The following is a 17,175-nucleotide window of genomic DNA, read 5'->3' as shown; positions in this document are numbered from 1 at the left end:
GTGTATGTCGTTTATGCATCTGTGTGTCTCTCTGTGTATGTGTGTGTGTATGTGTGTGTGTGAAATAAACCAAAGAGAATAGTGGACAAAAGACAAGAACAGACCACACATATGAAGAGAAAAACAAACGGCCAACAAGCAGGGACAAATAACATTCTTAAAGCCTCAAAATGGCATATATAAAAATCAAGGCCCGAACGACCCCATGCTGGCCAGGGAGTGGTGACAGCGTCATGGGAGGAACATGTTCGTCCAGGGAGGAACAGCTCACAGCGTCATGTCAGAGCCGATGGGAACAGCTCACAGCAGGTCCACCAGATCAGATTCCACCCAGGAACACCAACGAGCTTCAGTGTTCATAACCTTCACCAGTTAACTGCATTTCTCAGAACGTACTCAGAGGAAATGATCAAAGATGGGCACAGAGGCCTATGTTAAATAATTATTTATAGGCACAAACAATCTTCATGTTCAATAGTAAGGGAATAGATAAATTAAGATACAACTGTAAGATAGAAAATGATGTGGCCAATTATGTCTGAAAATATTTTATAACATAGAAAATGCTTATAAAATGTTAAATGGAAAATGATAAAAATAATATGTAGAATATGAATCTAATTTTTTTTTTTTTTTTTCTGAGACAGAGTTTCGCTCTTGTTTGTTGACCAGGCTGGAGTGCAATGGCACAATCTGGGCTCACTGCAACCTCCACCTCCCAGGTTCAAGCGATTCTCCCGCCTCAGGCTCCTGACTAGCTGGGATTACAGGCACCGGCCACCATACCCGGCTAATTTTTGTATTTTTAGTAGAGACAGGGGTTTCACCATGTTGGCCAGGCTGGTCTCAAACTCCTGACCTCAGGTGATCTGCCCACCTTGGCTTCCCAAAGTGCTGGGATTACAGGCATGAGCCACCGCACCCAGCCTAATTTTCTTTTAAAAGAAAAAAGATATGTATACATGCATAGAAAACAATTGGAAGAAAACGCATCTAAATGTTAATAATGGTAATGATCCATGAACTGATTCTGAAGGTCTTTGTTTTGAGACAGAGTCTTGCTCTGTCACCCAGGCTGGAGTGCAGTGGTGCCATTATGACTCACTACAGCCTTGACCTCCTGGGCTCAAGTGATCCTCCCACCATAGCCTCCAGAGTAGCTGTGACTACAGGCACGCACCGCCATGCCCAGCTAATTTTTTTTTTTTTTTTGTATTTTTTGTAGAGATGGGATCTCCCTCTGTTGCCTAGGCTGGTCTTGAACTCCTGGGCTCAAGCAATCTTGCCTTGGCCTCTCAAAGTACAGGCATGAGCCACTGAGCTGGAACCTGAGGGTCATTTTTATTATGATTTTGTGATTTTTAAAAATTTTCTGCAGTATACATATAATATTCATAATCAGGGAAAAGTTTTTACATACATAAAAGAAAAACATCAAGACTCCAATATAAAGAGGGACAAAGGGCATATTCAAATATTTTTCAAAAAGAAAGATCAATAGGCTGGGTGCAGTGGCTCATGCCTGTAACCCCAACACTTTGAGAGGCTGAGGTGGGAGGATCGCTTGAGACCAGGAGTTCAATACCAGCCTGAGCAACACAGCGAGACCCCCTGCCCCCCCAAAAATTTAGCTGGGCGTGGTGGCGCACACCTGTAGTCCCAAAGTCCCAACCACTCAGGAGGTTGAGGTGGGAGGATCACCTGAGCCAGGGAGGTTGAGGTTTCAGTGAGCTGTGATCACACCACTGCACCATGGAAATAACTTCAACATCCAACAAAAGAGTATCTAAGAGACCAGAGAGAACACTGTGCCTCTGTTTAGAAGTATAACAAGGACATGGATGAAGCTGGAAACCATCATTCTCAGCACACTATCGCAAGGACAAAAAACCAAATACCGCATGTTCTCACTCATAGGTGGGAATTGAACAATGAGAACACTTGGACACAGGAAGGGGAACATCACACACCAGGGCCTGTTGTGGGGTGGGGGGAGGCGGGAGGGATAGCATTTGGAGATATACCTAATGTTAAATGACGAGTTAGTGGGTGCAGCACACCAACATGACACATGTATACATATGTAACTAACCTGCACATTGTGCATATGTACCCTAGAACTTACAGTATAATTTAAAAAAAAAAGAAGTATAATGAGGACAGTTTAGATGCTTGAAAAAAAAATCTGCTACAAAGCTAAAGAGGGAAAAAAGATAAAAACTATAGATACACTGTGTTGAAAATAATGCAAAGTTCTATATGAACAAAGCAGAGGGTAATGTATCAAAGTGCAAAATGCAGTTTTATTAAGAATTATGGGGATTTTATTTTTCAAAAGTCCACATTTTCTGAAGTGTGGTTATTTTGCCTGCATAATTTAAAAAGCATACTGAAAGCATTTCATAAATGATAGCACTCCGTATAAAGTATGATCACCAAGAGGGCAGCTTATTCTTGCTTAGGACTAAGTAGAAATAACATTCATTCAAGATTAACTCTGTCTTCCTGTCTCTGAAGAGTGTTGGGACAGGGAGAGCCACCTTTTCCAGGGTTTGCAAAACAGCTCCATGTGGGACCACCATGGAGCCCGTCTCCCTGGGCTTCAGCTTCCCCTCTCCAGTGGGTGCTGGGAGGGGCTTCTGTGACCTGGGCTGGTGACTGGTGCTACATAGTGAGAAGCCCTGCAGGGCAGCCTCACCAGCCCAGGGTGGCCCTGCCCAGCCCTGGTCAGTGAAGAGGAGCTTCCAGACACACCCATCCTGATGTTGTGCCCATCTTCCCTGAATGCACTGGGCACCTGCCTGGTAGCTCCCAATTTCTCACTAGGGGCTAAATGGCAAGAGGTGATGTTGGCATGTTAGGATCTGGCTACAATGATGCTGCGCCGTGCTGTGACAGCTGTGGGAATGCCCCTGACTGCACTGTCACTAACACACAGCTCTGCAGTAGAGCTATTTACATGAGTTAAGTCCAGGAAATTCACTTTTTCCAAATGCCCACCACCCAAGATTATTCTCCTCTCTAGCAATATAATAATGTTCACTGGAAAGTGATGCTAGTCATAATTCTTATTTTATTATTATTCTGAAAATAATAGTTTATGGAGGAAACTCCCGATTAAAGCCATGTCAGGAGCCCGTCTGAGGATACAACAGTTGATATACCTCCTTTTAATTTCACACAGGGTCTTGCTTTGTCACCCAGGCTGCAGTGCAGTGCTGTGAATCATGGCTCACTGCAGCCTTGACCTCCTAGGCTCAAATGATCCTCCCACCTCAGCCTCCTGAGTAGCTGGGACCACAGGGACATGCCCACATCTGGCTAATTTTTGCATTTTTTGTAGAGACGAGGTCTCACCATGTTGTCCAGGCTGGTCCTAGACTCCTGGGCTCAAGTGATCCCCTTGCCTTGGCCTCCCACAGTGTTAAGATTACAGGTGTGAGCCATGGCACCCAACGCTATCCCTTCTTTCTATTGGCAAGAAAGATCTTTCCCCTTGTCAACAACTTCCAGGCCCATCAAGGAAAACAGGTGGCAAGACTATCTCACATGACTCTCAACACTCCTCCTGGAGTGTGGCCCTTCTGGGGAGGTGACCGACTTTAACTAGAGGAGGCACCCTGGCATGCAGACCTGATTGGGGTGATAAGGCAAGGCTCCCACACCTGGAGGAAGGTGGTCTGGATCTAGGAGCCAGGGAGGATCAGGGTGCTTTCCTTGTTGAGTAGCTCAGAAAGTGGCTACTGACACCAAAGCACATCATGTTAGTTTCGAGGTTTGCTCCCCAGGGAGAAATTCCTGCCAGCTCGGGGGGGAACCACGCACAAGAGCTTTGCCACATCCAGCGCGTCGATGGGATCCACGTCCCTCAGTCCAGCATCCCCTGCACCCAGCAGGCTGCCAGGCACGTAGTATGTGCTGAGCAGGTGTTTGTTGAACTGGATGGCCAAGGGCTTCCCCTCGCTGTGCAGCCTCTGGTGCTCAGTGAGGTGCGAGCTCCAGTTGAACATCTCCCCACATTTCTCACACTTAAACGACTTCTCCCCGGAGTGGATTTTCTGATGTTTAATGAGACAGTGGTTCTGGCTGAAGGCTCTGCCGCACTCACTGCACTTGTAGGGCTTCTCACCGGTGTGGATGCGCTGGTGCACGATGAGGGACGAGTGGCAGCTGAAGGCCTTCCAACACTGGCTGCAGTCGAAGGGCTTCTCGCCTGTGTGGATGCGCCGGTGCACGATGAGGTAGGCGTGGGAGCTGAAGGCTTTGCCGCACTCGTTGCACTTGAAGGGCTTCTCGCCGCTGTGGATGCGCCGGTGCACGAGCAGGTACGCGTGGCAGCTGAAGCCCTTCCCGCAGTCGGCGCACTTGAAGGGCTTCTCGCCCGTGTGCGTCCTCTGGTGGAGGGTGAGGCGCGAGCGGCTGTTGAAGGCCTTCTCGCAGTCGCTGCACTTGAACGGCTTGTCCCCGCTGTGGATCTTCTCATGCACGGTGAGGGATGAGTGGCAGGTGAAGGCCTTGCCGCAGGAGCCGCACTGGTAGGGCTTCTCGCCCGTGTGGATGCGGTGGTGGCGTGTGAGGTGTGTACGCTGGTTGAAGGCCTTGCCGCACTCGCCGCACCGGTAGGGCTTCTCGCCGGTGTGCACCCGCAGGTGCATGCTGAGCAGCGAGCTGCAGCTGAAGGCCTTCTCGCAGGCGCTGCACTTGTAGGGCCGCTCGCCCGTGTGGATGCGCTGGTGCACGTTGAGGGACGAGTGGCAGCTGAAGGCCTTCCCGCACTCGCCGCAGAAGAAGGGCTTCTCGCCGGTGTGGATGCGCCGGTGCTCCAGAAGGTTGGTGCTCCAGGTGAAGGCCTTGCCGCATTCATCGCACTTGTAAGCCTTCTCCCGGCTGTGCCAGCGCCGGTGCAGCATGAGGGAGGAGCTCTGGCGGAACGCCTTCCCGCACTCGCCGCACACGAACTCGCCCTCCCCGGCGCCCGCCCCGCGCTGCCGGCGCACCTGGGGGAACTTTTCTGGCTCACTTGGCGTGGAGGCGTTTTCCCCTGCACACAGTCTCGCGGGGGCCTTGGTTCTGCCCTCAGTGGCCTGGACGTTCTTGCGTGTGTCCAGCAAGGGTCCCCCCTCGGGAACGCGTTGCTGGGCGAAGAGGGGACACATGAGGGGGAATTCCTCTACAGGGACGTCCCAGACCATGGCAGGTGCGGGCGCCCAGGGCGCAGCCTGACTCCTCTGCAGAGCACCTGCCTGGCGCCCCCACGCCTGCGCCCCGCCGAGGGGCCGCTCCATGATGGGCTCCTGGGCCGGTTCTTCTTTGCAAATGCCCTGCTGTTGAGAGGGCACCGCCTTCAGCTCCCATTCTGTAAGATATTGAAAATGATTTTCTGTGAGCAAGCGGAAACCTGGCCTAGAATTCAGATTTGAGAATTGGCCTGGAGATGCAGATAAGCCCAGAAAAGAGAGGAGAGGCCACCAGGGCCAAGGCTGGAAGGCGCAGGCAGAGAGAAGGGACAGCCCAGGATGAGATGGGCAAGCAAGAGCGGGAAGAAGGGAGAGGAAGAACACGGAAGGAGCTACCAGAGAGCAAAGACCGGGAGAGGCGGAGAAGCCAAGGGAATCCCGGAAGGAGCAGCTACAAGCACCAAGGGGGCTGAGAAAGGGGCAAGCTAGGGAGCTGTTGATGAGGATTACACTCATTCACAGACACGTCGGCTGACCGACTGCTCTGTATCAATACCATGGCAGGTGCTCGCAATACACAGGACAAATACATGTTTTTTGTTTGTTTGTTTGTTTGTTTGTTTTGAGACCGAGTCTTGCTCTGTCGCCCAGGCCGGAGTGCAGTGGCGCGATCTCGGCTCACTGCAAGCTCCGCCTCCCAGGTTCACGCCATTCTCCGGCCTCAGCCTCCCGAGTAGCTGGGACTAACAAATGAATTAAAAATTGTCTGTGGTGCCAAAAGGAAAAAAGGGCTCCCCACACCCCAGCGCTTCCCTTTAGAACACTGGGAATTGCAAATGCTTTCTCTGTCTCGAGACGCATGCAAACCTTTTCAGAAGCAAAATGAGCCTAGTCCAAGAGTCGAGTCCAAGATGTAACTTCCTGCTTGTCAAAAAGCTACAAGAGGCTGGGCGCGGTGGCTCATGCCTGTAATCCCAGCACTTTGGGAGGTCAAGGTGGCGGATCACTTGAGCCCAGATCAAGACCAGCCTGGGTAACACAGTGAGACCCCTCTACAAAAAATACAAAATTAGCCAGGAATGATGGTACCTGTCTATAGTCCCAGCTACTCAGGAGGCTGAGGTGGGAGGATCACCTGAGCCTAGGGAGGTTGAGGCTTCGAGCTATGATCATGCAACCGCACCCCAGCCTGGGCAATAGAGGGAGACCCTGTCTCAAAAAACAAACAAACAAACAAAACCCAAAAAGCTGTACTCTTCCTTTAGGTGAAGACAGTTGCCCTGTGTGCTGGGTTGGATGTGTCTCCTCTGTCAAAGGGGGAGGTTTCTTTCTCTCCTGTACACCACATCTGGTTAAACACTTATTCAGTAAGAAGGCTTTCTTTCTTTTCTATCTCTATAGCAAGGTTTTCTGAGCTGGCAGGAGATTTTATTTCTAATTCTGTCCTCCCCAGGCTTAAAAGGGAGCAGTCTAGTGCAGCGGGCAGAGCTGCATGGTGGTGCTGCCTGTGGCCCCAACACATGCAGAAGAGCAGGGCAAGTGGAACTGGCCATGGCACACATGGCAGGTAGGCAGGTGGAGAGTGAACAGCATGTGCAGAAGCTCAGAGGTGAGACAGTAAGATGAAGACAAGACACGCAGAGGCAGGAAGGCTGAGAGGTGACCCTGGCAAGGTGGATGGGTTCGAGGTGACCAGATGCCTGACTCAGAGGGCAGCCGGGGAAGAAAGGCCTTTTGCACAGAGGGTGACGTGATCATATGGTGTCTTGACGGGGGGCGGGGGAAGCAGAGGGCGGGGACACAGTCTCGCTCTGTTGTCCAGGCTGCAGTGCAGGGGTGCAATCGCAGCTCACTGCAGCCTCCAACTCCTGGGCTCAAGTGGTCCTCCTGCCTTGGCCTCCCAAAGTGCTGGGATTAGATGTGTGAGTCCCTGTGCCTGGCATAATGGTTTGTCTTGAAGGTGGCTTTGGTGGTATGTAAGGTGGTTGGAGCCAGCAGTTAGGGAGGCCAGTTAGGGATGCCATCTGAATAATTCAGGTGAAAAATGGCAACTTCAGACTGGAACCAAGGCTGTGAAAATGAACAGGAAGCAGCAGATCTGAGAGCCATTTAGGTGCTAAAACTGATGGTCCTAGCTGTTGACTGAAGGTGGCAAGAGAGGAAATGGGGGAGAGGATGAGACCTCAGCAAACACCCAAGCCTGGGTGGATGGTGGAAGCTTTTACAAAGACAGGGACGGGAGGAGGAAGGGCCAGTTCCAAGTCTGGTTTTAGACATGCAAGCAGAGGCCCACGAGATGGTCAGTGACACAGGGCTGCAGCTCAGCTGGTGTTGCTATAGTGTAGACCGCATCCACACCAAGTGAGAGGTAAGAGTCTAGGGAAGGTGCACAGAGCAGAGAGAAGAGGCCCAGGCCAGAAAAAAGTTGTTTTGGCAGCAATAGGGCCAACAACACAGCAGGGCACATTCATCTAAGGGATACTGTGCAATCAGTAAACATCACGTGAGGACGCTCACTATGCCATGGCCAGTGTGGTAGCCAGACTCCGGCGTGAGTGCTGTGCTTCCGAGGGTGCATAAGGCTTTATTTATTTATTTGTTTGAGATGGAGTTTAGCTCTGTCACACAGGCTGGAGTGCAATGGTGCGATCATGGCTCACTGCAACCTCTGCCTCCCGGGTTCAAGCAATTCTCCTGCCTAAGCCTCCAGAGTAGCTGGGATTACAGGTGCTCACCACCACGCCCAGCTATTTTTTTTTTTTTTTTTTTGAGATGGAATTTCATCTTGTTACCCAGACTGGAGTGCAATGGCACGATCTCAGCTCACTGCAACCTCTGCCTCCTGGGTTCAAGTGATTCTCCTGCCTCAGCCTCCCAAGTAGCTAGGATTACAGGCATGCACCACCATGCCCAGCTAATTTTGTAATTTTAGTAGAGACAGGGTTTCTCTATGTTGTTCAGGCTGGTCTCGAACTCCTGACCTCAGGTGATCTGCCTGCCTTGGCCTCCCAAAGTGTTGGGATTACAGGTGTGAGCCATCACACCTGGCCACATGTAGCTTTAGAAAAGTCTATCTGCACACAGAGGAAGGGCCCAGAGGAATCAGTGACATGGTCAGTTATTAGAGAACCGTTATCTCTGGGTGGAAAGATTATGCAGGATTTCAGTAACCTTTCAGCCTCATTTTCAGTATATTCATATATGAATCAAACAAAAATATGAATTTTTTGAAACCTGTAATTTTGTTAAAGAGGACAAAGCAAGCATCAGAGGCTGGGGTGAGAAATAAAGACCAGAAAGCTGGGGCTGCAGCCACTGTTGCAGGTTGGGGCTGGGTGGTGTGTGGCAGCGGAGGGGGATGGAGGAGGGGCTGCCTTCCCCAACCCCCGTGTTCTGTGCTCCACAGCTTATCGGCTGCCTTTCCCACAGAAAGGTGTTTCTCGAGCTTTCTAGACACCTAACATGCTCAGCAGTCACTGTCCAATAAATTAAGCCGAATTTATCACTTATTTATCAACCAACTCAGAAGAGAAGTCTACAAAAAGAATGTTGGAGAAGAAAAACAGACTACCTTCTGCTCAACACCCACCCCAGTCCCCTTTCCCTTACGGAGGGCTGCCATCTTGGCCACAGCCTGGAAGCCCTCGCTGACGTTGACCCTGACCCTGACGCTGATGCTGACCCTGACGCTGATGCTGACCCTGATGCTGACGCTGACTCTGACCCTGACGCTGATGATGGCCCTGATGCTGATGCTCACGCTGGCCCCGACACTGATGCTGGCTCTGACCCTGACACTGACGCTGACCCTGACACTGACCAACGCCAGCTGCCCCTTCCCTGGTGGCCCCCTGCCCCCAATCCCACACCCCCGGCTGCCCAGCCAACACCACTGGCTCAATATTTCTATTCCTGCCTCCCCATCCCCATCAGCAGGTGGCCATTTGGTCCCAGTGGCCAGGTTTGTTCCCTGTTGTATCCCAGAACAGGTCTCAGCACACACGCAGTGCTCAGTACGTGCTGAAGGGAGGCGGGCGGGAGGGTCTGGCGGGGGACCTGAGAAGGGGAGATGGAGCCGGGGCAAACTGAGGGAGGAAAATAGGGGCCATAGGAGGAGGTGCCACCAGGGGTGCTGGGGCTGGCACCCTTCCACCTGTGCCTCTGCTCACCTGGACAGGGCCCTCTGGGGACTTCCCTCTGCATGCTCCATGGCTCCTCGCCTCGTTCCAGATGAGAGATCACATCTGGCTTGTGCAGTGGAGGTCCTGCTCGTGGAGAGAAAGTGGGCTGGGCATGCTGCAGCTCTCCAGGCCCAGTCGACCTTACAGGCCGCCCCCTAACAAGGACAATGCCTGTGAAGTGGACACCCGCTCTGGGAACAGGAGGTCCTCTGGGCCAAAAGCGGTGAGGGTCTCAGACTGGAACCCAAATCCCAGTGTATACTCTGAAGACCCCACGTGTGCTGACGTCCTTACTTCATTGCTCGAGGACCGTTCCAGAGCCAGCTGGGCTCCAGGGTCCCACCTTCTTCTCTTCTCTCCCTGCCCCCATCCCAGGACCAGGGGAAACACCAAGCAAGGATGCTACCAGCTCCCACGCTGTCCCCTGGGGACTTCTGGCGTGGCCGAGGCCCCTGGCCATGAGTGCCCCAAGGCACAGGCCTTGCTTCCTACCCCATGATATATCTGGCACCAGGGCCGGCACTGAAGGGATCCTCCTTAATATCTACCATGCAGAAGAAGGCTGACAGCCGACGCCCAGCCTGGGGCTGGCGGGATTTTACCTAGGGCAAGAAGGTTCTGGTAGTTCTCCAACATCACATCCCGGTACAAGGCCCTCTGAGGGGAGTCTAGTTGACCCCACTCCTCCTGGGTGAAGTCCACAGCCACATCCTTGAAACTCACCGATTCCTGAAATGACATATAGGTTCTCACTCACCCAGGACTGATTCCGTGTCCATGGTTCCAAAGGAGCCAGAGATTGATTAAGGACCCTACAAGTAAAGGGTTAACCTCAGGTGACCTTCTCCCATGCCAGAAGGTTGTGCTGTAGACACTGACCATGACTGAATTCGGGGACCAGGGGCAGGGAGGGGGGCTGGAAATTGGCATGCATTCCCACACCACCTAGATTGGGAAAGCAGGTCTGAATAGACACCACAGGGCCCTGGCAACTTGAGGTGGGACCCAGGGGCTGTACATGGCTGTTGTATCAGGCTCTAAGTCCTGGGTGAGATGCTATGCTTCCTGGAGTCAAGAATTTCAAACTTAAAAATTTGAGAGAATATTAATAGTACAAAAATCCCAGCAACTCTATTCAAAGCTCACTAATGCAAAAGGATCCGAACCCAGACTAGAAACTGTTATTACACTCTAAGGAAGGAAACCTTGTATATATCAGCAAGTTCTGTGCCCCAAGGGACCAAGAGAGGCTACCTGCAGTCCTCACCTGACTGCCTTCCAATCCTTCCTGCCTGCTCCCCCTGGGCCTGGGCATCCTGGCCACCACCCAACTCCAGACTTGCTTTGATCCTTGAAAGGATCAAATAGATGCCAAGTAATTTCACTGCATCCCAGAACAAATCCCAGAAACACGGAATTCCAAAAACCTACTCAACAAAGTAAAATTCACAATGTCCAGCATCCAATCAAATAACTAAAAGGTGAAAAATATTAATGAAATCAGAGGAATTAAGAGTATATTAGAACAGTATGTGTTTACCTCAAAAGAAGTCATTATGGGAGGAAACGAGAAACAAAAAAGACATAAGACATAGAAAACTAATAGCAAGGCCGGGTGGGGTGGCTCACGCCTATAATCCCAGCACTTGGGAGGCCAAGGCGGCAGATCACCTGAGGTCAGGAGAATTGCTTGAACCCAAGAGGTGGAGGTTGCAGTGAGCCAAGATTGCGCCACTGCACTCCAGCCTGGGTGACAAGAGCCAAACTCTGTCAAAAGAAAAAAAAAAAAAGGACATGTAAATCCAACCATATTAGTAATTACGCTAAATGCGAATAGTTTAAACACTCCAATTAAAAGGTGGAGATTGTCAAACTGAATTTAAAAAGCAAGCTACAGAAACCCACTTTACATACAAAGATAGGTTAAAAGTGATAGGATAGAAAAAGATAAACCCTGCAAATACTAATTTTTTTTAAAAAAAAGCTCAAGTGCCTATAGTAATAGCAAAGTAGATTTCAGAGAGAGGACTATCAGAGATAAAGAGAATATTACATAATGATAAAACAGTTAATTCATTAAGAACTCATAGCAATCCTAAATATAAATGTATCTACTAAAAGAGCTTCAAAATACATAATGCAAAAACTGACAGAACAATTAAAAAACACCATCATTCAACTTGACTTAACTGATATTTACATAACACTCTAACCAACAAAGGCATAATACATATTTTTTCAAGGGCATGTGGAACATTTACCAAGATAAACCACACTCTGGGAAATAAAATAAATCTTGGTAGACTTGAAAGACTTTAAATCACACAAAGTTCATTCTTTGATGACAATAGAATTAAATCAGAAATCCATAATAGAAAGTTATCTGGGGCCGGGCGCGGTGGCTCACGCCTGTAATCCCAGCACTTTGGGAGGCCGAGGCGGGCGGATCACGAGGTCAGGAGATCGAGACCATCCTGGCTAACACGGTGAAACCCCGTCTCTACTAAAAATACAAAAAATTAGCCGGGCGTGGTAGCGGGCGCCTGTAGTCCCAGCTACTCGGGAGGCTGAGGCAGGAGAATGGCGTGAACCCGGGAGGCGGAGCTTGCAGTGAGCCGAGATAGCGCCACTGCACTCCAGCCTGGGCGACAGAGCGAGACTCCGTCTCAAAAAAAAAAAAAAAAAAAAAAGAAAGTTATCTGGAAAATGCCCTAAATATTAGGAAATGAAACAACACATTCTGAAATAACATATGGCTGAAGAATACATCACTAGGGAAATTAGAAGCTATTTTGAGCTGAATAAAAGTGAAAATGTAACATAAGTTGTAAGATATAGTTGAGGCAGTGCTTAGAAATTTACAGCGCTGAATGCTATATGAGGAAAAAAGGTATCAAATCAATATCTATGTTTCAATCTTAAGACACTAAAGTAAGTAAAGTAAGTTTCAATCTTAAGACACCAAGGAGATAATAAGGATCAGAAATCTCTGAAATGGAAAACAGAAAATAGAGAAAAATCAATAAAACAAAAAAATTGTTTTTTGAAAAGATCAATAAAATTGACAAACATATATTTACTATATGGCTCAGCAATTTCACACCTAGGTATTTATGCAAGAGAAATTAAAATGCACAGCCATACATGTACTCAAATATTTATAGCGGGTTTATTTGTAATAGCAAAAGCCTATGAGTAACCTAAATGTCCATCGGCTGGTGAATGGATAAGCAAACTGCAGAGCAGTTTGCTCCATCCAATGGAGCAATGGGATGAACTGTATACCCCTCACCTCAAATTCTTATGTCTCAATGCTCGGTAACTCCAAGAGAGGTTTTTTTTTTTTTTTTTTTTTTTGAGACATGGTCTCACTCTGTCACCCAGGCTGGAGTACAGTGGTGCAATCTCAGCTCACTGCAACCTCTGCCTCCTGGGTTCAAGAGATTCTCCTGCCTCAGCCTCCCGAGTAGCTAGGACTACAGGCAAGCACTAACGCCCAGCTAAATTTTTGTATTTTTAGTAGAGACAGGGTTTCACCATGTTGGCCGGCTGGTCTTGAACTCCTGACCTCAAGTGTTCCACCCACCTCAGCCTCCCAAAATGCTGGGGTTACAGGCGTGAGCCACTGCACCCGGCCTGGAGAGAGGTTCTTTAAAGAAGTAATTCAGTTAAAATGAATTCAATGCAGTGGGCCTTGATCCAATATAACTGGTGTCCTCATAAGAAGAGGAAATTTGGACACAGACATAGAAGAGGTAAGACCATGTGAAGATGCGGGGGAAAGGTGGCCATCTACAAGCCAAGGAGAGGCCTCAGAAGAAATCAACCCTGCTGACACCTTGATCTCAGATTTCTTGCCTCTGGAACTGTGAGGAAATGCATTTCTGTCATTTAAGCCCTCCTGCCATACTTTGTATGGCAACCCTAGCAGACTAATACAAATGGAATATTACTCACCAATAAAAAGGAACAAACTACTGATTCACACAACAATATGGATAAACTCAAAAGCACATGCTAAGCGAAATAAAGCAGAGACAAAAGACCACATAGGATAAATTCCATATGAAATCCTTAAAGAGGAAAATCTACAGCAAAACTATAGTGGTTACCAAGGGGAGAGGGGAGACCACTGAATGCACAGGGGCATGAGGACATTTTTGGGTCATGGAAACGTCCCATATCATGATTGTGGTGCTGGTTACACAACTGTATACGTTTGCTCAACCTCATCAAATTGTATACTTCAAATTGCACAACTGTGCTGTATATAGATTACACCTCAATAAAACCTTACCCCCCAAAACACTGGATTTCAGATGAGGAGGTAGAGATGAGGACAAATGCTGAGAACACACCCCTAACTGAGGCATGCAGGCATGAAGGATGACAATAGCCGAGGGAAGGAGAAAATGGGCTGAAACAAGGCTCCAAGCCAGGTATGGGGGCACACACGTTGGTCCCAACTACTTAGGAGGCCGAGGTGGGGGATTTGCTTGAGCCCAGGAGTTGAAGGCTGCAGTGAGCTATGATTGTGCCACTGCACTCCAGCCTGGGCGACAGAGCAAGACTCTGTCTCAAAAAAAAAAAGAAAAAGAAAAAGAAAGAAAAACAAAAAAATAGCTCCAGAGGTATCAGAATATGGTGTTGGCCAGTGAGGCTGTCAGAGGCTACATGGCTTCAGTGTGGGGAGCATAAACCAGCAAGAGTAGGGTAGGGTCTGAGGCCCGCACAGGCCTTTTTGATGGGTATTTCTGGCCACTGGGAGAAGTCCATGTCTAATGTGTCATCATTCTGCAGGGAAAGGAATAAAAAACCCAGACAGTATGCACTGGAATCAGATGCTGATGTGGTAATGACACTAGCAGAGAAGTCAGAACAGACCACACAAGATGTCCCAGGAGACAGAACAACTTGAACTGTGAGTGAGAATGAGACTGTCAAGAGAAAATGCCAAAGCTGATGTGTACTCAGGAGAGTCAACTGGTTATTCAAAGATCTAACAAGCTAATATTTTAGGAATAGGAATAACACATGCACGAGGGCCCTACCACCTAGATGGAGCTGCACAGACACATACAGACATACATACACGCACACACATTTTTTTTTTGCTGAACCATTTGAAGGTAAGTTGCAGACATCATGATGTCTCACTCTACAGTCTTTAGCTTGTATCTCCTGTGGATATTCTCTTACATAATCACAGTACTATTATCACATGCAATAAATTTCATATTGATACAATATGACCTAAGATACAGCCCATTTTCAAATTTCCTCTTGTCCCAAACTGCCCTTTATCAATTTTTTTGGATCTATCCCCTAAGCAAGGAACATGCATTGCATTTGACTGTCAAGTTTCTTGAGGACTATAAAGCATTGTGACACACTACAGAAGTGAGGCACAGCTCACAATACACGTTTTGCAGCTGTTTCTAGCTGGCTATAATCTGCCATCACCTCTTTTGAGTGGCAGACTGACAAAATCACAAAATGCTAAAAAAAAAAAAACCCCAAAGACCCCTTATTCCTCCAGATCTTTCACTCTACTGTGCTCTCTTTGTCAACTGCACCCTTCTAAATACCACCATGGGGTGAGGTGGTTGCGGTAGAAAAACAAAATGAGGAACAGAGTTCACAGTCTCTAAAAGGAGGGATCTGGGTCCCATTTGGCTGCAGAAGTTCCCAGGGCCAATTCCTTGCTGAGCCCCCAGATTCTCTAAATCTCCAGGACTCTCCATGAAGGCCCCATGCCAGGGGCCGGGTACAGAGGAAAGCACACAGGGATGTGTCCCCTACCGCCACTCTTAACCAAGTGCTGCAATCCAGCCCTTCCTGAGCTGCTCCACGTGCCCCTGTCTGATTCCACTCCCAGTAAACCAACCGTGCAAACATCCTGCACCAACCCCTGGCCAGCACGTGGATAGGCAAAGCGACCCCATGTGAGCCGTCAACTACTTTCTCAGATTCCACTAAAACTACTCCTCAGAGCTCTCAGCACAGCGCTGGGCAGAGAGATCCCCAGCAACTGACCCACTGAATTGGACTGGGCGAGACATTCAATAGAGTACATCTCGAGGGCACACCTCGGGCAACATCTGGACTCTTCACTTGGAGCTGTTCCCACTGCCCAGAGCTTCCTGAGGACTGGCCAGCAGGCACCCGGGTGAAGGTCTGTGGAAGGCTGACGATCCAGGGCTGGGGAGGGAATGTGCCAACCCTCTTCATAAAGAAGGAAGAACACACAGCCACTCACCTTGGACCTGGCTTCGGGAAGACCCCAACCCGATATATCCTCGAGATTCTCTTTCAGGGAAAGAGCAGGATCCTGAGAGGAAAGAGCTGGGGAAGGAGAAATGAGTCAAGGTCACGGCTACCAGGCTCACGGCTGAGCTTAAAGCCCACCTGTCGTGGCACAAGTGAGAATCAGAGAGGAGGCAGAACCTGCCAGCAAGGCCAGGTGGGGAACGAGCCCCAGTAGCTAGCCCCAACAGAAACAGCATCGAGGAATAATCTGCCTGTGTCTCAGACACTCCAATTCATGACGAAAAGAGCTGCTACCCCCAATCAAGCACGTCTGAGTGGGAACAAATGATTGGGCACGGGGAAGAAAGAAGCAGGAGGCCAGGAGCGATGGCTCACGCCTGTAATCCCAGCACTTTGGGAGGCCGAGGCGGGCGGATCGCTTGAGCTTAAGACCAGCCTGGGAAACATGGCAAAACCCCGTCTCTACTAAAAATACAAACATTAGCCGGGCGTGGTGGCGCGCGCCTGCAATCCCAACTACTTGGGAGGTTGAGGCGGGAGAATAGTTTGAACCCGGGAAGCAGAGGTTGCAGTGAGCGGAGATCAAGCCATTGCACTCCCGCCTGGCTGACAGAGTGAGAGTCCATTAAAAAAAAAAAAAAAAAAAGATGCTGGATGCTTCTGGGAAACTGGCCTGATCTCTCTGAGTGTCAATATCCTCAAGTGCAAATCCACAGACATACTGACTACAAGAGTGAAGCTGTACCTGTCTTCTCGGGCTCCGGGACAGGGATCTCCATGGCCTCCACGGCAGCCTCCCCGGGAGGAGTGGGCAGCTGTGTAGCCTCCAGGATCCAGGGCAGGCCCTGAAGAGCGAGTCCTGCTCCTGGGGCTGAGGGGCCTGCAGCGGAGCCCCGCGGGGCGGCCACGCGCTCACAGCTGCACGATCACACGCACGGAGCCCCCTCCCCGCGCCCGGCTGAGGTGGGGTTCAGGCCGGCTCCGCAGATACCCACTCCCCACACCAGGCTCAGCCCCATGCCCGGCGCACTCACGCCCCGGCACACCCCCGCCACACGCTCCTCCCGGCGAACCCGCGCTCGGAGACCAGGGCCAGGCCTAAGGTTCCGCGGCCCGGAGCCATCGGACGCGGAGCGACCAGCGGACAGGTCCCGAAGCGGACAGAGACCGCCGACGGTCTGAGGGACCGGCAAGTGGACAGACCGGACTCCCACAAAAGGACTGCGACTGCCACAAAGAGCAGCAGGCGGCCGCTGCGGGAAAGTGCGCCTGCGCGAAATGGGCGCAAACTACACCTCCCGGGAGCCTTTGCGCCGCGCAGGCGTCAGACTCCATTTCCTAGAGCGAGTTCGGGCCGGTGCTTGCGTCCCGACGCGAACGAGTATCTAGCACATCCTTCTAGGAAATGTAGTTCCTGGGCCCACAGCCGGGAGCTCCGGCACCCGCCATGCTCTTGCGGGCGAATGTCGCTGTGTATCTCCGCGTGCGGATCAGTGTAGTGCCGCTGCATGGGTGTCTAATTGCGAGGATATTGGGAGGGCGGTGTC

General features: G+C 50.1%; 1 protein-coding gene across 3 annotated transcripts; it reads right to left on the bottom strand.

Annotated features, from left to right (window-relative positions):
- Positions 1-3,053: 3,053 nt before the first annotated feature.
- ZNF74 (zinc finger protein 74) lies at positions 3,054-16,912 on the bottom strand. 3 transcript variants are annotated; one of them, XM_063807777.1, is made up of 6 exons: positions 16,374-16,891; positions 15,618-15,703; positions 11,030-11,125; positions 9,961-10,087; positions 9,347-9,442; positions 3,054-5,356 (listed from the first exon to the last, which is right to left on the bottom strand). In XM_063807777.1, exons 4-6 carry the CDS (start codon positions 9,992-9,994, stop codon positions 3,765-3,767), a joined length of 1,722 nt encoding a protein of 573 aa, XP_063663847.1. In that variant the 5' UTR covers positions 9,995-10,087; positions 11,030-11,125; positions 15,618-15,703; positions 16,374-16,891; the 3' UTR covers positions 3,054-3,764. The 3 variants fall into 3 exon arrangements, with proteins under 3 accessions (XP_063663847.1, XP_009436111.2, XP_009436114.2); XM_009437836.5 differs by lacking the exon at positions 11,030-11,125 and having other exon boundaries at positions 16,374-16,912; XM_009437839.5 differs by lacking the exons at positions 11,030-11,125; positions 15,618-15,703.
- Between the last annotated feature and the right edge of the window lie 263 nt (positions 16,913-17,175).

This window comes from Pan troglodytes, chromosome 23 (assembly GCF_028858775.2).
Source record: "Pan troglodytes isolate AG18354 chromosome 23, NHGRI_mPanTro3-v2.0_pri, whole genome shotgun sequence".
NCBI lineage: Eukaryota > Metazoa > Chordata > Mammalia > Primates > Hominidae > Pan > Pan troglodytes.
This window is presented reverse-complemented; position numbering and strand designations above follow the sequence as displayed.